Here is a 17,744-nt window from a genome sequence, read left to right on the forward strand (position 1 = left end):
CCCTGCCCGTGTTGGGAGAACTGCCCCGCACGCCACCTTTAGGAGCTCCTTTGTTTTTCTGCAAATTGTGATCAAGGTCCTGCACGGCTGGTGCAGGTGCCACCGCCACCAGGGGTCCCTTGCCAGGGTCCTCTGGGGGCTTCCCTGCCCAGGTCGGGGGCTGGTGACATCTGGTGCCCTTGTTCCCAGGTGTTGGGTACCAGGGCTTTTGGCCTGGTGGGGGGTGACTGGTGTAGAGGGAGGGCTTGGGAACCTGGGAACAGGTGGCCTGTGGAGCATGGGGGCGGGGGAAGGGGCCTGGGCACGATGTAGGGGCTGAGGTTTGGCCTGGCCACGGCCTGGGGTCTCCCCACCACCGTCTGCATCGAGGGACGCGGCTCCAGCCCCGTTTTCTATTTCCGGAAGTTTACAGGTTGCGGCGTATTAGCCCAAAGTCATTGGCGTTATGTGTTGGGTTTTTTTTTCTTAGTTTTCAGATTTTTTTTAAACAAAAGTATTTTTTTAGGTGCGATAACCCAGAAAGGGCCTGTCGGGTGTGTGTGTGCGTCCTGAGCCCCTGACGTGGACACGGGAGCCTGAGCCCCCCCAAGTGGAGATGAGGGAAGGGACCCCCCACCCAGGCGGTACCCGGTCCAGCTGAGGGGCCGGGCCCCTTGCCCTGGGACAGGCCCAATAGCTGGAGATGCTTCGGGGCAGTTGGAGGGTCCCATCTGGGGTGTGGGGGCTGGAGCTTTGGAAGCCGAGCCCCTGTAAGTGGTGACCTGTCCCACCCTTGGGAGGACATGCGGCTCTCGACAGAGACTGTTGCCGACACGATCCCTTCGCTTTGTACTCCGTGTGTATGTCTTGGTTTTCTGTGTTTTAATAAATCCTTTGGGAAAGGACTGAATCCAAGTGTTTCCCCGAGCTTTTCACTGATCCAGGAAGGGGGTGAGGGCTGGGGGCAGGAGACAGGTGTGGGGGTGGGAGATGTCCCCTGAAGCCATACCCTACCTGAGAAGACCTGGCCCAGTGGGGTTAGGGGACTCACCGGGGAGGAGGGCACCCCAAGACAAGGTATGCATGGGTGGTGCCTGCTCCTCCTACCTGTACCCCTAAACACCTCCCTCCACTGTGTCAGAGAAACACTGCCCCCCTTCGGACCCTGACCTGTGTCCACAGAGGCCACAGCAGGCTCTCAGCAACCAGAGTGTGTGTGTTCTGGGGGCACCTCCATTCCTGAGTCACTTGGGAGAGATAGGGGTGTCTCAGCCACCATCTCATCTGTTTCTCCCCCAGGGCATATTTCTACCAGCCCACCCTCCGCCTCAGCCTAAGCAGTGGTTGCCTCCCACCCCCAACTGCCCAGCCCCCACCTGAGTGCCCAAGCCCCAGAAGTGAGGGGAGCAGAAAGCCACGGGCCCGAAGGGCTTGGGTTTATTTTGTCATTCCATAAATACGGCGCCGGAGCCTCGGCCGAGTGTCGTCTGATTGCGCGGGGCGGCGGCAGTCTCGCCCATGGAGGGGTACAGGGAGCCGAGAACCACAGTCGTTAAAAAACGGAAGAGAGAAGCGCACTATTTACAAGATGGGGAACAGAGGATGAGGCCTTGGGCCTGACCAGCACGTGGGACAGGAGAGGGCGGGGCCCTGCGTGTCACTAAGCAGGATCCCGGCCCTGTCCCCCCGTGTCAGGCACTCCTGGGGGGCAGATCCGCTTCACAGGGAGGGCAAAAGGCTGGTGGGCGTGGGCCCGGGCCCAGGCCACTCCTCCAGGCTGGCTTCTCCCAGCTCTTCCCTCTCTGACCGCCCCCCTACCCAGGCATCTGTCCCACTGCCTCTCCCCAGCGCCCTGCTAAGTCGGGCCTGTCCCCCAGGAAGCAGGGCTCTAGCCTCCCCGTTGTGTGTGCCGAGGACAGTGCCCAGGGCTGAGCCAGCTGGGCCTGGATACTGTTCTGTTGGCCTCTGCTGAGCTCAACCTTGAGGGCCCTGGTCTCCCTATGTTTGGCCGACAGGGGATTGGCCTTCTCACGTGTGGCTCATGGGACAGCAGCAGTGCCCACCTCTGGCCCACTGGAAGCCTGGTCCTTGTGGGTGACCTCTGGGGCAGCAGAGTGGAAGAGGACCAGCCACTCTGCCCTGTGAGAAGTGGGCAACCTGGCTTACTGCATGGGCCTGGGACAAAATGCCTGCCACAGGACCCTGTCCTTAGAGCAGGGTGCCTCCACCTGGGTGTGGGGAGTGGCCGCAGGCCAGGCAGCTCGGCCGGGACAGGCATTTTCCCCTCCCCACACCCACAGGGTGAGCTTGTAGAGATTAGTTGGGAAAGAACCCCCCAAGGGCCTGGTCTACCGGGAGGTGGGAAACTTTCAGACTCCAGGGTCAACACAAGGGCGGGAATGGAGAGTGCTGTCCCCACCCCACCCCACCTTTGTGGCTTTCCCAAGCCACAGCAAGGCCAGGACTGACGGCAGGACAGATGGCAGGCCCTCTGAGAATAGCAAGGAGGAGTCTTTGGGGACAGCAGCTTCTCTGAAAACAGGACTCCCTGCGCTCCCGCCTGGCATGTGAGGGTATAGGGGTGCCAGGGGGCTGGCCAATGCTGCCGGCCCTGGACAGGGGGCACACAGGGTCCCTAGAGAATGGGTTGGCACATCTGTAGAGCCTAGCTCTACCTGGCCACCCACATAGCCAGCAGAGGCTGGGGCACCTCTCAGGGTCACGGGGGCTGGGGCTTCTGGCTGCAGGCCTCCCTCCCTCCCCCATCCCTCCAGCCTCCCTCTTGGGCTGCAAAGGGGCTCTGTCTGTCTGTCCTGCCCTTCCTCCCTGTCCCCGATCTGCTCCAGGCTGGGGGTGGGGTGGGGTAATGGCGTGACAGTGAGATCCTCACTTTTCACAGGGTGTGCGGGTCCCAGGGGTAGCACTGCTGCCCCTCTGCCCAGCCCACAGCTCTGAGCACAGAGACATTAGCACCCCGAGACGGAACACTTCAACACTACCTGAGTGGGGGCCTCGCAGGGGTGCCTCTCCGGGGAGAGGCTTCTGGGGTCTTCTCCTACATTATGGGGGCTGCGTCTGGGTGTACAGGCCTCCAGCCCCAGGCACGCAGCACAGAAGACCCTGGGGGCCCTCCCTTGAAAGGGTCAAAGTCTCTCTACAGACTCCAAGGCCACCGCCTTGGGCAGAACAGAGGTGCCCTCTCTCGGGAGTGGCGGGCAGCCACAGTCCAGCTAAGCATGCACAGCCTTGGCCCTTGCAGGATAAGGACAGAGGGGCAGCAGACCGGGCACCGGGCAGGGGGGTGGGTGGAGGGAACTGGGCCGGAGCCGGCTCCACAGGAACCCTGTCAAACCCACCAGCCAACCTGGCCTGGGACTCATCAACCGTGCAGGGAGCAAGACTGGGGGGTGATGAATTTGAAATGAGACCCCCAGACTTTCTGTGGGTCCCCTGGATCCCTCCCCCTCCAGCCAGGGAGGAGGCAGGGCTCAGGGAGCAGTAGGAAGAGCCCCTGGAGCAGGTGGTGGTGGAGTAGGGCTGGGAGAAATATCTGAGGTCAGGCCCGTTGGAAAGTCCTTGGTCACAGGGAGATCAGACCGGTCTCCTCTTCCCTTCCCCAACACCAGAGAGGCCCCAGCTGGTCCAGCGCGGCCTGGGCCCGAGACGGCTCCGAGAAGGGTCACGGCTGGGATGACACGTGCTGGTTTCTTCTTGGAGGTGAGGTGAGCAGAGACTGCAGGCTCGGGCGGGCCCGCTCGACCGTCTGTCTAGTGGTCAGCACCGGCTCCCCGGCGTGACGTGGGTCCCGCAAAGCGGCAGATGGTGCGTTGCAGCGACTTTTGAGATGTTTTCCCGATGACATCTTGGCGTGTGTTTTCTTCTCGACACCAACTGTATTCTTGACTTGGCTTCGAAACAGCTTAAGCAAGCAGCGGACAGAGACTAGGAGGGGAACGGAAAGTGTCCGGGCCGGCGGCGGGGCTTCTTAGGACCTGTAGTCCTTTTTGCTGTAGGGTTTATTGCCCAAAATACTGTCAATCTCGTGGATGATGGAAGACGACAGCTTGGGAAGGATCTGTGCATCAAGACAAGAGCCAATCAGAACTCCACCGAGGCCGGCCGCAGGGGCAGCGGCCCAGGCCCGTCCTGCCCTCCTGGCTCTGAGCTCCAGAGAGGAAGTCTGTCCGCTTTGTGCTTTGCCCCTCAAACTCCAGAATGCTTTAGAACCTTCTGGAAGGCACAAAATGCAGACCCGCCCGGGGCAAGACCCCCGATTTCCACGTTCCAAACTGCTTTCCCCATTCTGACTCAGTCCCCCCATATCCAGTCTGTTGGCCATGTCTGCCGGCCCACCTCCCAAACGTCCCGGGTGCACCCACCCCTCCCAGCACATCTCCCTGCTCCCAAGTCTGCACTCAGCAGCCAGAGGGGGTGGGGGTACACTTCTAAAACCCACACCAGACCGCGCCCCTACTCTGCTCGGGATCGCAGGGCTCCCAGCGCAGGCACAGTCGTCACCAGAGTCCTCAGACGGTGCTGTGTCTCATGGGTCCGCTCACTGGCGCCCGCCCCAATACGCTGGGCTCCTGCCCACCTTGGGCCTTCCATCTGGGTCCCTGCTGCCTGGACCCCAAGTATGTGCGTGGCCTCCAAGCCTTTGCTCACATATCACTTTCTCCCCAAGCCCACCTGACAGCTCCTTCACCCTGGGCCTATGGCACTACCTCCCCCTCTGCCTCACCGGACACCCTGCCCTTACTCGAGCCCCCCGTCCATAGTGCTTATCTGACACCTACTCTAATTTCCCTAATTGTTGATTTCATTGTGCAGTGTCTGTTCTGGCTGGAACGGCAGCTCTTCCAGAGCAGGGCTCTCTGGTGGCTTGCTGAGGGAGCCTACGTGCCTAGCATAGTGCCAGGCACATAGTAGGTGCTCAACAAACACCTGCTGGACAGATGACTGATGGGATCCTGAGCTCTGCCCGAGGCCCAGGGGGCCAGTGCCCAGCAGGACCCCTGCTCACCTGTATTGCTCCGATGTTCTCCATTAGCTGGTCTGCACTGGAGGCCCCCAGCAGCACGGAGCTGACCCCCTCATTCCTGAGGCACCAGGCTGCAGGCAGCAAGACCAGAGGTGAGGGACACACACCCATGGCAGGCGTCCGCTGTGGTTCTGCTCTGCCTTTATTGGGCCAGAGACACCCAGCCTCTGGGTCTGCCCTGCCCTCACTGGGCCAGAGACACCCAGCCTCTGGGTCTGGGGGGCGGAGGGTGCTTAGGAGGGGCCTGGCAGGCCCAATGCTCAGCAGTGCTGGGTGGGGGGTCTGGGGGAGACTTGGCACAGGCTGCCCCTGGGGAGACATGGTCCACGTGCTCAAGGCGCCTGTGCTCTCCCCGTGAATGTGGGACCCCTTCATACCCATGGCTGGCTGGTAAAAGGGCAGGACCAGGCATCAAGGACTCCTGATGTCTCCCAAATTTGCCTCTACCCCATAGCCCTGTTACCTACGGCCAGTGCCCCCTCCCCAGCCCCGTTACCTGTGGCTAGTGCCACCCCCCCAGCCCCGTTACCTACAGCCAGTGCCCCCCCCCCGTTACCTACAGCCAGTGCCTGCCCCCTCCGGCCCCGTTACCTATGGCCAGTGCTCCCCTTGGCCCCGTTACCTATGGCCTGCACCTGCCCCACTATGGGGAAAACAGCTATGGTTTGCTTGTTGACTTCCTGGCTGCAAACACTTTGCATGATTAGTGTGTGAGTATGTGGCAAAGAGCCACATATGGCCTGACCCATAGTGGCACAGTGGATAAAGCATCGACTTGGAACGCTGAGGTTGCCGGCTGGAAACCCTGGGCTTGCCCTGTCTGCCCTGTCAAGGCACATCCGACAAGCTACTATGAGTTGATGCTTACTGCTTCTTTCACCCTCTTTCTCTCTCTAGAAATCAATAAAATCTAAAAAAAAAAAAGAAAGCCACATATGTGTCTATGAAAAGCTCTGGGGGCTTTCCCCGGGGGTGATTCTCCCAGATCGCTCTCCAGGCAAAGTGAGGTGCGGTTCCCTGACTTCCTCAGCCTGAGGGGCAGCGTTCCTGATCCTTGGCCCCCCCACTGTGAAAAGCGGGGTGGGGGGGGTGGGGGGTGGGGGGGGTGGGGGGTGGGGGGGGTGGGTGTTCCTTTGCTCTTTGCTTATTCACTTACAGGTCTCTGCGAGTCTCCAATCAATGGGAATGGCCCAATGCTTTCTGGCTCTGCAGTTCTCTACCCTCTGACCAAATTCAATGTGAACGTGCCTGGCCTTGGCCGCTGGCATTATATGTCCTCTGCCCCGCTGCCTGTGGCCCGACCCGGCCCCATTACCTATGGACAGCTGTGGGAGGGTGCAGCCCAGGCGCTCTGCGATGGCCTGCAGCTCCTTCAGCTTGGCCTGCTGGCGCCGGCCCTCCTCGCTGAGGATCTTGTCCTTCAGCCACTGGTAGCCCTGGTCGGAGGAGGGGCGAACACAGCCCACAGGTGAGGGCGGGTCACCAGTGTACACACAGCTGACGACAGGCCAGGGCAGTGCCCCTACCACGTCAGCCGTGTCCCTCTGTGGGCACAGCTGGAAGGTGGGACCTGCTGCACTTGGAAGCCCGCCATCTGTGGGGCGCTGAGGCCGGGCCCCTGAGCCAGGACAGGGAGGGGGACCACCGCCCCTCCTTCCCCCCCGGGGACCTGGTGGCTCTGGGAGATGTGCTGCTGCCTTTGGTCTAGCACTAAGGGGGTGCAGTCTCTCTGACCCCATGCCAGGGTTGCGGTCTCTCTGCCCCCACTCCCGGGCTGCAGTGCCTCCCAGGGGCCCCCTGACTTTGCAGTGGGGTGGGGAGGGATAAGGGGGGCAGGCCATCTGCCCCTGAACCAGGGCCAGGGACTTAGGCACCGGACCTGCCCTGGCCTGGGCAGGCCTTTCTCTGCCGGCTCCTTGTCCCTCAGACCCTGCGTTCTGGAGGCTCTCCTCAAGTCCCCTCTCTAGAGGGATGTGTGTGGGGTGCTTGTAGTGGGGAGTTGCCTCTGAGTGACAACTGAAGAAGCCCTGCGGCCCCAGGTGCTGAGCTCAGCCCAGCGTGCGTGCACGCATGTGCGTGCGTGTGTAAGGGGGGAGGAGCATACCAAAGGCACAGGTAGACCCAGTGGAGGGTGTGAATGTTGAACAGAGGAGGATGTTAAGGGGGTGCAGGGGAGTGAAGAGACCTCTTCCCCTGGACATGTCCCATGAGGGGGCAGCTCTTCCAGCCATGGGCTCAGGCCAGCCAGGGCTCCAAGTGCCCACAGCCTGAACCACCCTGCGGGCAGGGGCCCAGGGAGTGGTGTGGCACCAGGGCTGTCTGCCCAGAGGCCGCCCCCTCTACACAATGCCCGCCCCTGCCTGTCCCCCCACCTCCCTAGCCCAGCCCCTCCTGACCTTTAAGGAGGCTCTGGAATAGGGAGGGATGCCGCTGTCATACTTTCCAGAAACGATGCCACAGGCCAGAGGGGACCAGGTCATGGCGCCCACCCCTGGGGAAGAGAAGCCAGGTGAGGCCTAGCCCTGAGCCCCTGGGGTGGGGGCCGGGCGGGGCGGGCACCCACCGATCTTGTGGAAGAGCTCAGGCAGCTGCACCTCCACCTTCTCCCGCTGAAACATGTGGTACTCAGCCTGCTCGCAGATGGGCGGGATCAGGTTGAACTGCCGGGCCACCGAGTAGGCCTCCTGAGGATGCAAAGAGGGAGCGGTGGTCCCTGCCCAGCAGCGGGGATGGGGCTGGCCGGGCAGCAGGGAGGAGACACAATGGCATCCCGGGGAAGGGCTGGCCTGCCTGCCCATCCGCCCTTCTTGGCTCTCCTGGGAGTCCGCTGGGTCCCCACCATGAGGTGGGGAAGGGGCTGGGCCGCTGGATCCCACGGCTGAGGAGACTGAGCGGAAGTGCAACCTGGTAGTGAGACTTGGGTTCTGGCATTACTGGCCAGGGAGCCTTAGGCAAGGGGCTCACCCCTCTGGGCCTCAGTTTCCCCATCTGTCGCGAGGGTCAGATGAGCCCGTGTTGTTCATGGCCCTGACAACGGTGCCTGGCATGGGCGGGCAGGCGCCCAGTGCGTGCCGGCTGCATGGTTACCATTTTTGTCATGATTGTCACTCCAGGGCCCTGGACCCAGGAGGATCACACTGGCAGAAAATGCTAGGTTTGCAGACTGGCCCTCGGGGATGCCCTGCCTGCCTGCCTGGGAGGCCGTTTCCCCTGCGGCTGGACGCTCAGCTTTCCCATCTGTGAGATGGGGAGAAGCCACCGCCGCCTCCAGGATGCCAAATGCTCACTGAAAGCCGACAAGGCCAGGGGCTGCGGAGGTTGCCTCGAACTAGAAAGGGAAATCCTGCTTAATTTCTCTGCTGAAGTGGAAAGCTGGGAGTCATTAGAGGAGAGACCCAACTCAGGGACATCGGAATGCGGGAGCTGTGGGCAGGGAGGTAAGGATGAAGGCTGGGAGGGGCCTAGAGGCGAGCGAGGTGGATCAGTGTGAGAGAAGCCGGCAGAGACTCTGCCCATCCCCCACTCCAGTCCCCCCTCCCTCTGAAGAGCACAGGGCCCCCTGGCTGACCCTTCTGGGATATTCCAGAAATAGCAAGAAGCATCTGCTGTCCTCGGCCTCCGGAGGCTCCCGTGGAGAGAAATGACAAAAAAGGGGACACTCTCCTGAAGTGCAGGTGGGGTGGGGGACATTATGGATTATGAGACAGATGCCCGGGGTCCCAAAGCAGCCCACATTCTGAGGCAGCCAAGACTCTGAATGGTGCAGCCTAGGCATTCTTCTCTGCATGAGCTGTGTGACTACGGGCATGTTACTTAACCTCTCTGTGCCTCAATGGGCACAACTGAAACACAGGGTGACAGCAGCACTCACCTCACAGGGTGCTGTGAGGATTAAATGTGAGTTAGTCCACACGAAGCCCTTCAATCTAACGGTACTTGGAAGGCCAGAACGGCTCAGTGCCAGTGCCTGAGACTGTTGTCACCTGAGCTCCGGGGTCTGCTGAGAGAGCTTCACCCCTGCTCTATCAGCTAACTCTCAGAACAGTGTCATGAGGAGGAGGTCGCCCTAGCGGTCCTGTTCCACTAGTGGGGAAAGTGAGGCCCAGAGAGGTGCACCGCCATCTTTAACACAGAGCAACCCCACCCCAGGGCTCAGGCCAAGACCCCTGCCCGTGGGGCCTGCGCTTGTGATCGCCCCATGTCACTGTTATCTGAGCCACGGGGACCACCAGCCCTGAATCTGCCAGAGCCCCAGATCTCCACCCCAGAGCGGGGCAGGTGCCCACGCCCGTGGCCGCCCCCATGCCAGCGGTCGCTATACCATGATCTCCATGGAGCTCCAGCGCGATGTGCCCCAGTACATGGCCATCCCCTGGTTGATGACGTGGGTCATGGCGCGCACAGTCTCTGTCGGGAGAGAAGGGGAAACCACAGATGTGTGTGTGTGGGGCGGCCAGAGGCACAGGGCCCGGCCGGGGGACTTTCTGCAAAGATAGGCGCGGCACCGGGAGCAGGGACAGGGTGCTGCAAAGACGTCTTGCAAGCAGTGTACTTCCTGGCTCTGAAGTCGGGTGTGGCGGGGGGCGGGAGTTCTCTGGGGCAACAGAGGAAAGTGAACCTCAGTCCAAGAAGTCGGTCTTGGAAACGACTTCCCCTCCTAGTTACAGGCCTTGTGGAATCTTTTGAAAAATGGGTTCTGGATGGAGTGGGATGTTTCTGTGACGACTCGAGGGGTGAAGGGAGCTGAGACCAAGAGATGGGATTCCAGAGTCTAGCAGGGGCAGTGCTCTAGTCCGGGGAGGGGTCAGGGACCCCACTCCTCAGGCAGAGCCAGGCAGCGGGTTAAAATGACAGCTGGATTGGTGGGAGGCCACAGGAAGAAACATCTGCCTGTTTCTGGTCTGCGATCTCGGTGACGAGGGCACCTGTAGGGACAGAGGATGTGGCGTGGGGCCCTGGGTGATCCCCGAGGTGGGGCCGCAGGCTGGAGCCCCCCCCCTCCCACGTGGAAAAGCCAGAGGAGACACGGGCAGCACCGTAGGTCAGCCATGTCTAGGCTGGAGAGTGTCCCCCAGCACGGGGCAGTGGTAGCTTCTGCTCCTAGGACAATGGGGGGGGGTCTGGGTGCCCCTCCTGTGGAGGCCCAGGTCCTGCAGCAGGACGGTCAGTCTCCACATGCTCTGGAAACAAGCTGAATATACAGGACAGCTGAGAACCGGACCCCCCTCCACCCGGACAGGGGGACGCTTCCTAAGACACAAGAAAGGGTCCGAGGAATAAACCTCTGACGAGTTTTGTTCCTTCCTGGGCTGTTTCAGCTCTGGGGAGATGTGATAGTTTTTAAAACAGAACTTGGCCTCAAATTTGTAGGTGTCCAATGTCTCAGTGTTACAGGGTGGGGGTGTGCCCGGACCTCTCCTCGGCGCCCGTACAGTGCTTGCAAGTCCGACTGCCCGAGGCCGTGTGGGAAGTAGAGCTGACAAACAAGTGTTTCTAAAACCAAGCACGACACTGACCCTTGGCTGAGGTCCCCTCTTTCAGGGCAAGGCTAAGGTAGCTGAGGCTTCTGGGGTGGTGGTCTCTGTGGGCTCCCCCAGATCCCCTAAAAATGACACCTGGACTTCTATACCTGCAGGCCAAGCCCTCAAGGGCAGGGAATGGGCTTCTTCGCCCGTCCAGGGAGGAGGGCTGGCTGGCAGGGGAGCCCGGAACCCCCGGGCCACCACTGGGCCACCACTTGAACTGCCGACACTGGCCGATGTGAAGGACAAAAGTGTCTGGTTGGAGAGGCTTGTGGATCCCAGGAAGATATCTGGCCACATCCAAACCCCGAGCCCAGGCACCCGGCCTGGCTCCCCTTGTCGGGTTCTTTAGAAACACTCTTGGGGGGGGGGGCGCACCTGTGACCATGCAGCGTAAGTGCCTGAATCTTTCCAGCCAAGGCTTCGGTCCACATGCTGAGAGAGGGAAGCCAAGGACACCCCTGTCCCCCAGCCTGTCTCCCTGAACAGCTCCTTCCTAATGGGGGGGCGCACAATGCAATGCCCTTCCATGCAGAGGGGAGTCCACCGGTGCCTGGGGGGACTAGGCCGGCCACGGCAGCAGCCGGCAGGAGCCTGCGGCTGGCCCCTGAGGGTGGGGGTCCTGGGTCCCCTGCGGGTCCCAGGCAGTGGCAGGCTGGCTGTGGAGCCCCCACACAAGAGCATGGCACTCGGCACTTCTGCCCAAGCGTGATGTCAGTGACCTCAGAAACAGGGACAGTTAGGGACAACTGTCCTTCAACCTCAATATTTAATGTCGCTGAACAGAAGCAGCAGGACCCAAACCGTGCCGCTGCTGCCAAAACCCCTGGCATCTCCTGCCGTGTTACAAATAATACATGGGAGGGGTCAGGTGGCAGTGCCAGCTGGCAGGCAGGAGCCCTGCCATCATGGAACACAGCCTTGTCCCCAGGGAGACCAAGTCCCCGTGGTGTGGGGTCCTGGGGGTCCTTAGCTCAGGGGCGGGCAGAGACCACACAGGGCCAGAGGCTGCCTCGGGTCTCGAGTTTCCTGGCTCATGTAGGTGATATTCGAGGGGGACCATGGTTCATTCCAGGGGGGAGGTCGGGCCACACAGCAAGGGCTGCGGGTGGCAGGTGGCCGAGCCCGCCCTGGAACATGAGTGCCACACCAGCCAGGCGCTCACAGAAGGGCCCGTGCACTGTGTGCAGAGTGGCTCGTGCTGGGGTGTGTTGCTTCGGTTTGAGGCAGGAGCTCGGAAGACAAGACGTCTTTTTGTGGGGTCCCTGATGGGCTTGCTCCGGTGGGGACCTGGCTTCCCTTCCTAGCTTTCCCGTAGCCCACCCAGGGGTCAAGGTTTCAGGCACTGATCAGAGCATCCCCAAGTCACGAGGAGGCCCCGGCCGGCCCCCAGGGGTCGCAGCGATGCCAGGCAGGGTGGGGGCATGCGCAGGAGGCCGGGGAGGGGGGATGGAAGGTCAGCGTGGCCTGGGCGGGGCTCCTCCTTCACTCGCCAAAGGTTCTTGGAGGGTTCTTATCTTTCCCTTGTGCATTTTATGGAGAAGTCTGTCATGGGTTGGGGGGTAGGGGGTGGGGAAGGAGTTGTGTAAATAAAATCACTGTCTCATAAAATGCAGCTTGGACACAGAAGTCAATAGTCGGGCCGAGGGTACTGTGTACCTTCTATGATGAATGTCCTGGACTTGGAGGAACTAAATGGGTCCCCTGGTGATAAAAGAAAGATTTAAAGAGACCAGAGTTTATAGCTGTGGGGAACACGGACAGGTGCGGTATGACAAAGGGCCCAGGAGGGAGGCACAAATCACTCTCGCGGAAGACTCGTTTGTTTAAAAAGAAACAAACCATCAAAACAACCTGTGCACGTATATATATCCACGCGTGCATGCACAGTATATATATACATCAACAAACGAAGGAAAGAGTGACTGCACACGACTTAATTCCCCGAGTCCCTGAAGCAGGAAAGCACAGATGAGAAGATACCCGAAGCAGGATGTGGGGGGAGCCGGGAGGGGGTGGAGACCCCGATACCCTGGGAGTCGAGAGAGAATAAATAAACGCCTGAGAAACCCAAAGTGCTCTTGCAAATGCCCTGCTGCCCTGCCAGGGTTTCCCCCTCTAAGTAACAGAGCAGAGACCTCCCGCCGAGCCTCCCAGGAGAAGGTGGCTGAAAAGAAGGAAACAGTTGCAACCAGTCATCACGTTGTGACTTCATGTGGTTATAAAACGGGAACAGCTAGGAGCAGAGAACATTCCACATGATTCTAAACCCAGGAGGGGTGGGGAGCCGGGTGTGGGTCAGGCGTGGACCCAGATGGGCTGGGGCACACCTGGGAAGTGTCAGAGGCTGAGCTCAGCCTGCTCCCCAGCCTGCCCGCTCACCCCCCACCCCCAGAAGGCCTGGCGCTCCCCACCCGCCCGGCCTGGCCTCCTGACCGCAGGCCTGGATGCCCATCAGGGCCCGTGTCTGCAGCCCTCATGGCCTCAGGTTCAGAGCTTCCTGGCCAGCTGGTGGAGAGCCTACCTTCCATGGGCGTGTTGGGGTCTGGGCGGTTGGCAAACACCACGTCCACATACTCAAGCTGCAGCCGCTCCAGCGAGGCCTTCAGACCTAGGGGTGGAGTTGGGAGGGATGGTCACGGTCACCAACTTTTCTGGGCCCGCACCCGAGCCAGAGACAGACGGGACGAGGCGGTCGGTATGGGGCTATGCGCTGGCAATTGCCAGCCGGGGTTGTGGAAAGCCAGGGTAGAAGTGGAGGCATCCCACCAAAGAGGGTTCCATCCGGTGCAAGGACATGGGAGGTCCACAGGCCAAATGTCCTGTGACTGAATCAAGGGGGACCCTCCTCGGCCTTCCGGTGACCCGCGGGGTAACTGGGAGAGCTAGGTTACACAGCGGCAACGAATGGTTTAGGACAGAGCCACGGAGAGGGGTGCTGGCTGGGGGACGGGCGGGGCAGGGGCAAGGTCCTCCCTCCTGTGACTGTTGGTGGACCAAAGTGGACGTGGGTCGGGAAGGCAGGAAGATAGGAGAACCAGCAAGAGCAAGGCGTGCTTGCTGAGCCCTCTACGGGCTCCCTGTGCTGAGACCCTCGGGGCTGTGTGTCCGACACCCACCCTCACCTGGGGTGCTGCCCATTCCCAGTGACCCCACGGCGGGGTGTGCTCTCCGTGCCCATGTGACCGAGGCTGCGTCGGAGGCCTGGGGAGGTGACGTCCCTCGCTCGTGGTCAGCAATGGAGGGGAATCCAGGCCTATCTGTGTCTTCCCGGGAGGCAGCACTGTCCCCTCCCTCACCACACGGAGGAGAGAGTAGGACCAGAGCCCTGTGCCGCGTCACTGGGAGGGGTGGGGTGTGCGCCCTCATTTCGTGTCCCCATCCCAGGAGGTAGCACCTGTAGAGCCAGAGCCCCTCACCTTCTATTATGTGCTTCCTGGACAGGCCCCTCTCCGTCTCCGCTCTGAAAAACAGGCCAACAGTGCGCATGTCTGTGAGCTGTTTTTTTGCATTTTTTGGGAAAAATGTTTATGATGCAAATGTTAGGCCAAAAAACTAGGTCAGCTCATGCCACGTGCGTGCGGGCTGATTCCGCTTTGGGGTGACACTGCAAGGCTACAGGGGCACTCTCTTGCAGGCCAGGGGTGGGGGAGGGGCCCGGCTGAGCCCCAGCTGGCCGGGGGCGGGGTGGGGAGGTCTGGGAGGGCAGGGTGGCAGTGGGGATGGAGGGGCTTGTGTTTTTCAATGTACTCTTCTGCTTGGCTTTTTTTTTTTTTTTAAAGATGAAGAATGAATCCTATTTATAATTCCCATGACACCAATTCTGTCCAGCCCCACAGAGGACATGGGGCCAGGCGCCTGAGAGGGGTGCTCCGTGGCCCTAGGGATGATGTTGTGGTATGGATAGTCCACACATTTTCTGTGTTTTCCAGAATTTTTAGACTGTTACCTTTGTAATCAGAAAAAAAAAAAGTCCATGAAAGAAAAAATAAAAAATAAGCAAGGTTCGAATAGAAGACAAACTCAGCCACAGCTGCTTGTCTGGAACCCGATGTCCCTGGGTAGGGACAGGTGCTGGCTGGGGCCGAGGGCTGCACAAAGGCCCGCCTACCGCTCGGGCACCAGGGCACAGGGCACTGCGAGGGGCTGGCTCCTGCCCTCGAGGGGCTTCCTGGCCCCGGCTGGTCTGTCCAGGATGATCACTGCCCTCCCCCCACCCAGGAGCCCCAATTCATGGTGTGGGCAGGTCTCGGGGCTTCGGCCACGGGACCAGGCCCCGTGGGGCATCGCCTGGGGCGGCACCTACTTTCCTCCCCAGAAGATCTTGGTGGTGATGACCAGGCTGGACCGTCTGTGGACAGAGGAGGAGGGGCGTTACTGGACGGGATCCCTTGGGTGGGTGGGGGTCCTAACACCCTTCTCATCCGGGAGCGCTGGTGGTGACAGGGGGTACCTCCCTGTCATTCAATGTCCCCAGTATGTGGAGTCTGGATCCTGGGGCTCCCCACGGTGCCAGGGGACAACCCACGAATGCGACTCACTGAGCACATAACCGTAAGTTGGGTGTGGGGTCCGAGGGGGATGGCCCAAAAGAGGGGGCATAATTGGCAGAGGGAGAATGAGGGTGGGGGACACAGCCCAGGGAGCAGGGGGCAGGTTGGGGGAGGGGAAGGAGCAGAGAGTCAGAGAGGTCAAGTGAAGGGCTGCAGGCCATGGAGGAGGGGCTCGGGTGGGTGGTAGGAGCCAAGGGTGGAGGGAGGGAAAGGGGCCCATGGAGAGAGGGAGAGGCAGGGGCAAGGGCAGAGCCTGGGGGGGGGGTGAGGGGAGGCTGAGCTGGGATGGCTGGGAGCCTGGGGGGGTGGGGGGGGGGAGTGGGGGGGGTGGGGGGGCAGGTGGACAAAGGGATTGTTCTCCTGCATTAAATCCCCACGAGCCAAAGGTGGACCCCGTAACTCTGTCCTGCAGGGACCGCTGGGAGACAGTGATGGGTCTTCCCAGTGGAGTGGTTAGAGTGACCTCTGGGGCTGTGGCCTCGCCCAAGGGCGGCTCAGGAAACAGCTTCTCAAAGCCCCGTGGGAGGCTCCGGGCTGGGAGGGGGAGGCCCAGCCTCGTAACTGCTTCTGACATTCCTGAAGTAAAGACACTGAGGCCACAGGGTGCACCTGCCACTCAGAGGGAACTGGGCTCGGGGTGGGGGCCCGAAGTGCTGGTATCAGCCTGTCCTATCCTGGGAGGGTGGGACTCTGCCTGCCAAGGGGCGCTAGGCTCCTGGCCTGCTTCCCAGGGGCCAGCTGGGAGGGACGCGGTGGGTCCTGAGGTGGAGGTCAGTCTTCAGGGCTGCCACTTCCCAGGCACAGACAAGTGTGATGCGTCCAGCCCTGGGCTGGGGCTGTCTGAGCCTCTGGACAGCTCTCCCAGGGAGACGGGACAGTGGTCCCTTTACAGGTGGGGACCCCACACCCCTATCCTCTTGGGAACAGCCCTGCCATACCTGGGGCCCTCCAGAGTTCTCATGGCCAACTCTCCTTGGCCTAACCCAACTTTGCAACCCAGGACCCTGGCCCTCTGAATCCCTGTGGACAGGCTGTTTCCCAGGGGAGAGGCGGGGACAGAGTTGGGGGGCGAGGACCTCCATCCAACTGCCCACTCAAGCAGAGACTCTTTCGGTCTTGGAAGACTGAATCGGGCACCTCATCTGATGACTCAGTGGAGACCCCCACCTCACCACAGCCCCTGGCTCCTTGAGGGCGGACACCCAGTGTGGCCCTCGCTCTCTCTGGAGGAAGCTTGGGGCTGCTTCTGTTCTGGGATATCCTGGGACAGCCTTCCCTTTCCAGGGAGGAAAATTCTGGGACTTCCAGGTCTTAGAGATTGTCTGGCTGCACAAAGGCCAATGACGGCCCCACCCCTGGGGGCTCCTTAGTAAACAGGACGGGAGAGCAAGGAGACCCAAGCCAAGGCTCTCCCCGGGCAGCCCGACCGCCCAACCCAGACCCCGGAGCGCGTCTGCCTCTCACAGAGCCCCCTTGCGTCCCAGCAGCTCCTCCGGGCTCTGCCTTGTGTGTGCGCCCTGGACACCCACCACAGAGACAGTGGGTATTACCTCCATCCTTTCTTCTTAATGATGTTCCCTAAAACCACTTCAGCCCTGCAAAAAAGACCAGACATGGAGATGCCATCACTGCTCAGCAGAAGTGACACACCCTGCCCCACTGTGCCAATCGGCCGCTTGGTCCCCTCTGGGCAAATGCCACTGGGGCCAGAGAACCAGGCTGTGAACGCCTGCCTTGGCCTGGCAGCTCGTCCAGAGAGAGGAGAGAGCCTGGGAGCCACGAGGGTGGCTGTGGCCCGTGTCCCTGCAAGTCTCGTCTGAGCAGCAGGGGCTCTGGCTCTCGCAGGGCCAGGAGGAGCCAAAGTCCTGCTAGGCAAGGCCAGCCGCACGCCGTTCCCTGGTCCACTGGACGTTCGCCCAGGAAAATGCTTGGCAACATTACATGGGCCAAGTTTCCAGACAAGTATGTTTTCTAAAAGGTAAATTATTCATCTGTTTTCAGAGACAACCAGGGCCAGGGGCCGGGTTTCCAGCAGAGTGCCCGCGGGCATGTGGGTGTGGGTGTGCGTCCCTCTTGCTTTTTGCTTTTGAGCAGGAGGGAGACACTTGCCCTGCTGACCACTGTCTGTTCTGTTTGGCATCACTCGGGGCCCTGCACCAAGCTCGGGGCTGCTGGCCTCATGGGCGCTGTTCCAGTCCAGCTTGGCGCTGCAGCAATGGGTTTGTAGCTTTTTAATTTGTAACTTCTAAGAATGTTTAGCTTGTAGCAAAATGTTTCCAAGCAAAATCCACCCAGAGAGAACATCCATACCCAGTGCTAACTTCCAACTCTGAAAGCACCTGAGTCATCCACTCAGGAATAATGGGCTCTAACTTGCAAGCTGTTTGGCATAGGTCCAGACAGCTCTTCGCCTGCGGCCGAGATGCACGGGAGTCCACTCCACTCTGGGCCCCTTTCTTTATTCCCTTGTCCCTTGTTTGTGAGACAAAGGCTCAGGAAAGGAGGGAGAGAGAACGGACAGCCATGGTCATGGGGCTACAGGAGCTGTCAACAGAGTTAACCAAAGCCCGTGGCGCATGCCCGTGGATTTGGAAAGGTTGGCACTGCCCAGCAGGGCACAGAACTCCTGCAGCTCTTTGGGAAGTGCCC

General features: G+C 60.8%; 1 protein-coding gene across 5 annotated transcripts in view; it reads right to left on the reverse strand.

The window, feature by feature from the left end:
- Window positions 1-1,392: 1,392 nt before the first annotated feature.
- The window catches only part of KCNAB2 (potassium voltage-gated channel subfamily A regulatory beta subunit 2), a 74,207-nt gene continuing 57,855 nt past the window's right edge, over window positions 1,393-17,744 (reverse strand). For 3 of the 5 annotated variants that reach the window (XM_066270620.1, XM_066270619.1, XM_066270616.1), the window contains 10 exons: window positions 16,646-16,690; window positions 14,849-14,893; window positions 13,962-14,005; window positions 13,067-13,153; window positions 9,342-9,427; window positions 7,584-7,704; window positions 7,417-7,511; window positions 6,336-6,456; window positions 5,003-5,091; window positions 1,393-4,054 (listed from right to left, as the gene is read on the reverse strand). In XM_066270620.1, coding sequence (XP_066126717.1) covers window positions 3,965-4,054; window positions 5,003-5,091; window positions 6,336-6,456; window positions 7,417-7,511; window positions 7,584-7,704; window positions 9,342-9,427; window positions 13,067-13,153; window positions 13,962-14,005; window positions 14,849-14,893; window positions 16,646-16,690 — 823 coding nt within the window. In that variant the 3' untranslated portion in view covers window positions 1,393-3,964. Of the gene's footprint in view, window positions 4,055-5,002; window positions 5,092-6,335; window positions 6,457-7,416; window positions 7,512-7,583; window positions 7,705-9,341; window positions 9,428-12,201; window positions 12,247-13,066; window positions 13,154-13,961; window positions 14,006-14,848; window positions 14,894-16,645; window positions 16,691-17,744 lie in introns of all 5 variants that reach the window. The other 2 variants (XM_066270618.1, XM_066270615.1) reach the window with 1 other exon arrangement.

This window comes from Saccopteryx bilineata, chromosome 3, assembly GCF_036850765.1.
Source record: "Saccopteryx bilineata isolate mSacBil1 chromosome 3, mSacBil1_pri_phased_curated, whole genome shotgun sequence".
Classification (NCBI taxonomy): domain Eukaryota; kingdom Metazoa; phylum Chordata; class Mammalia; order Chiroptera; family Emballonuridae; genus Saccopteryx; species Saccopteryx bilineata.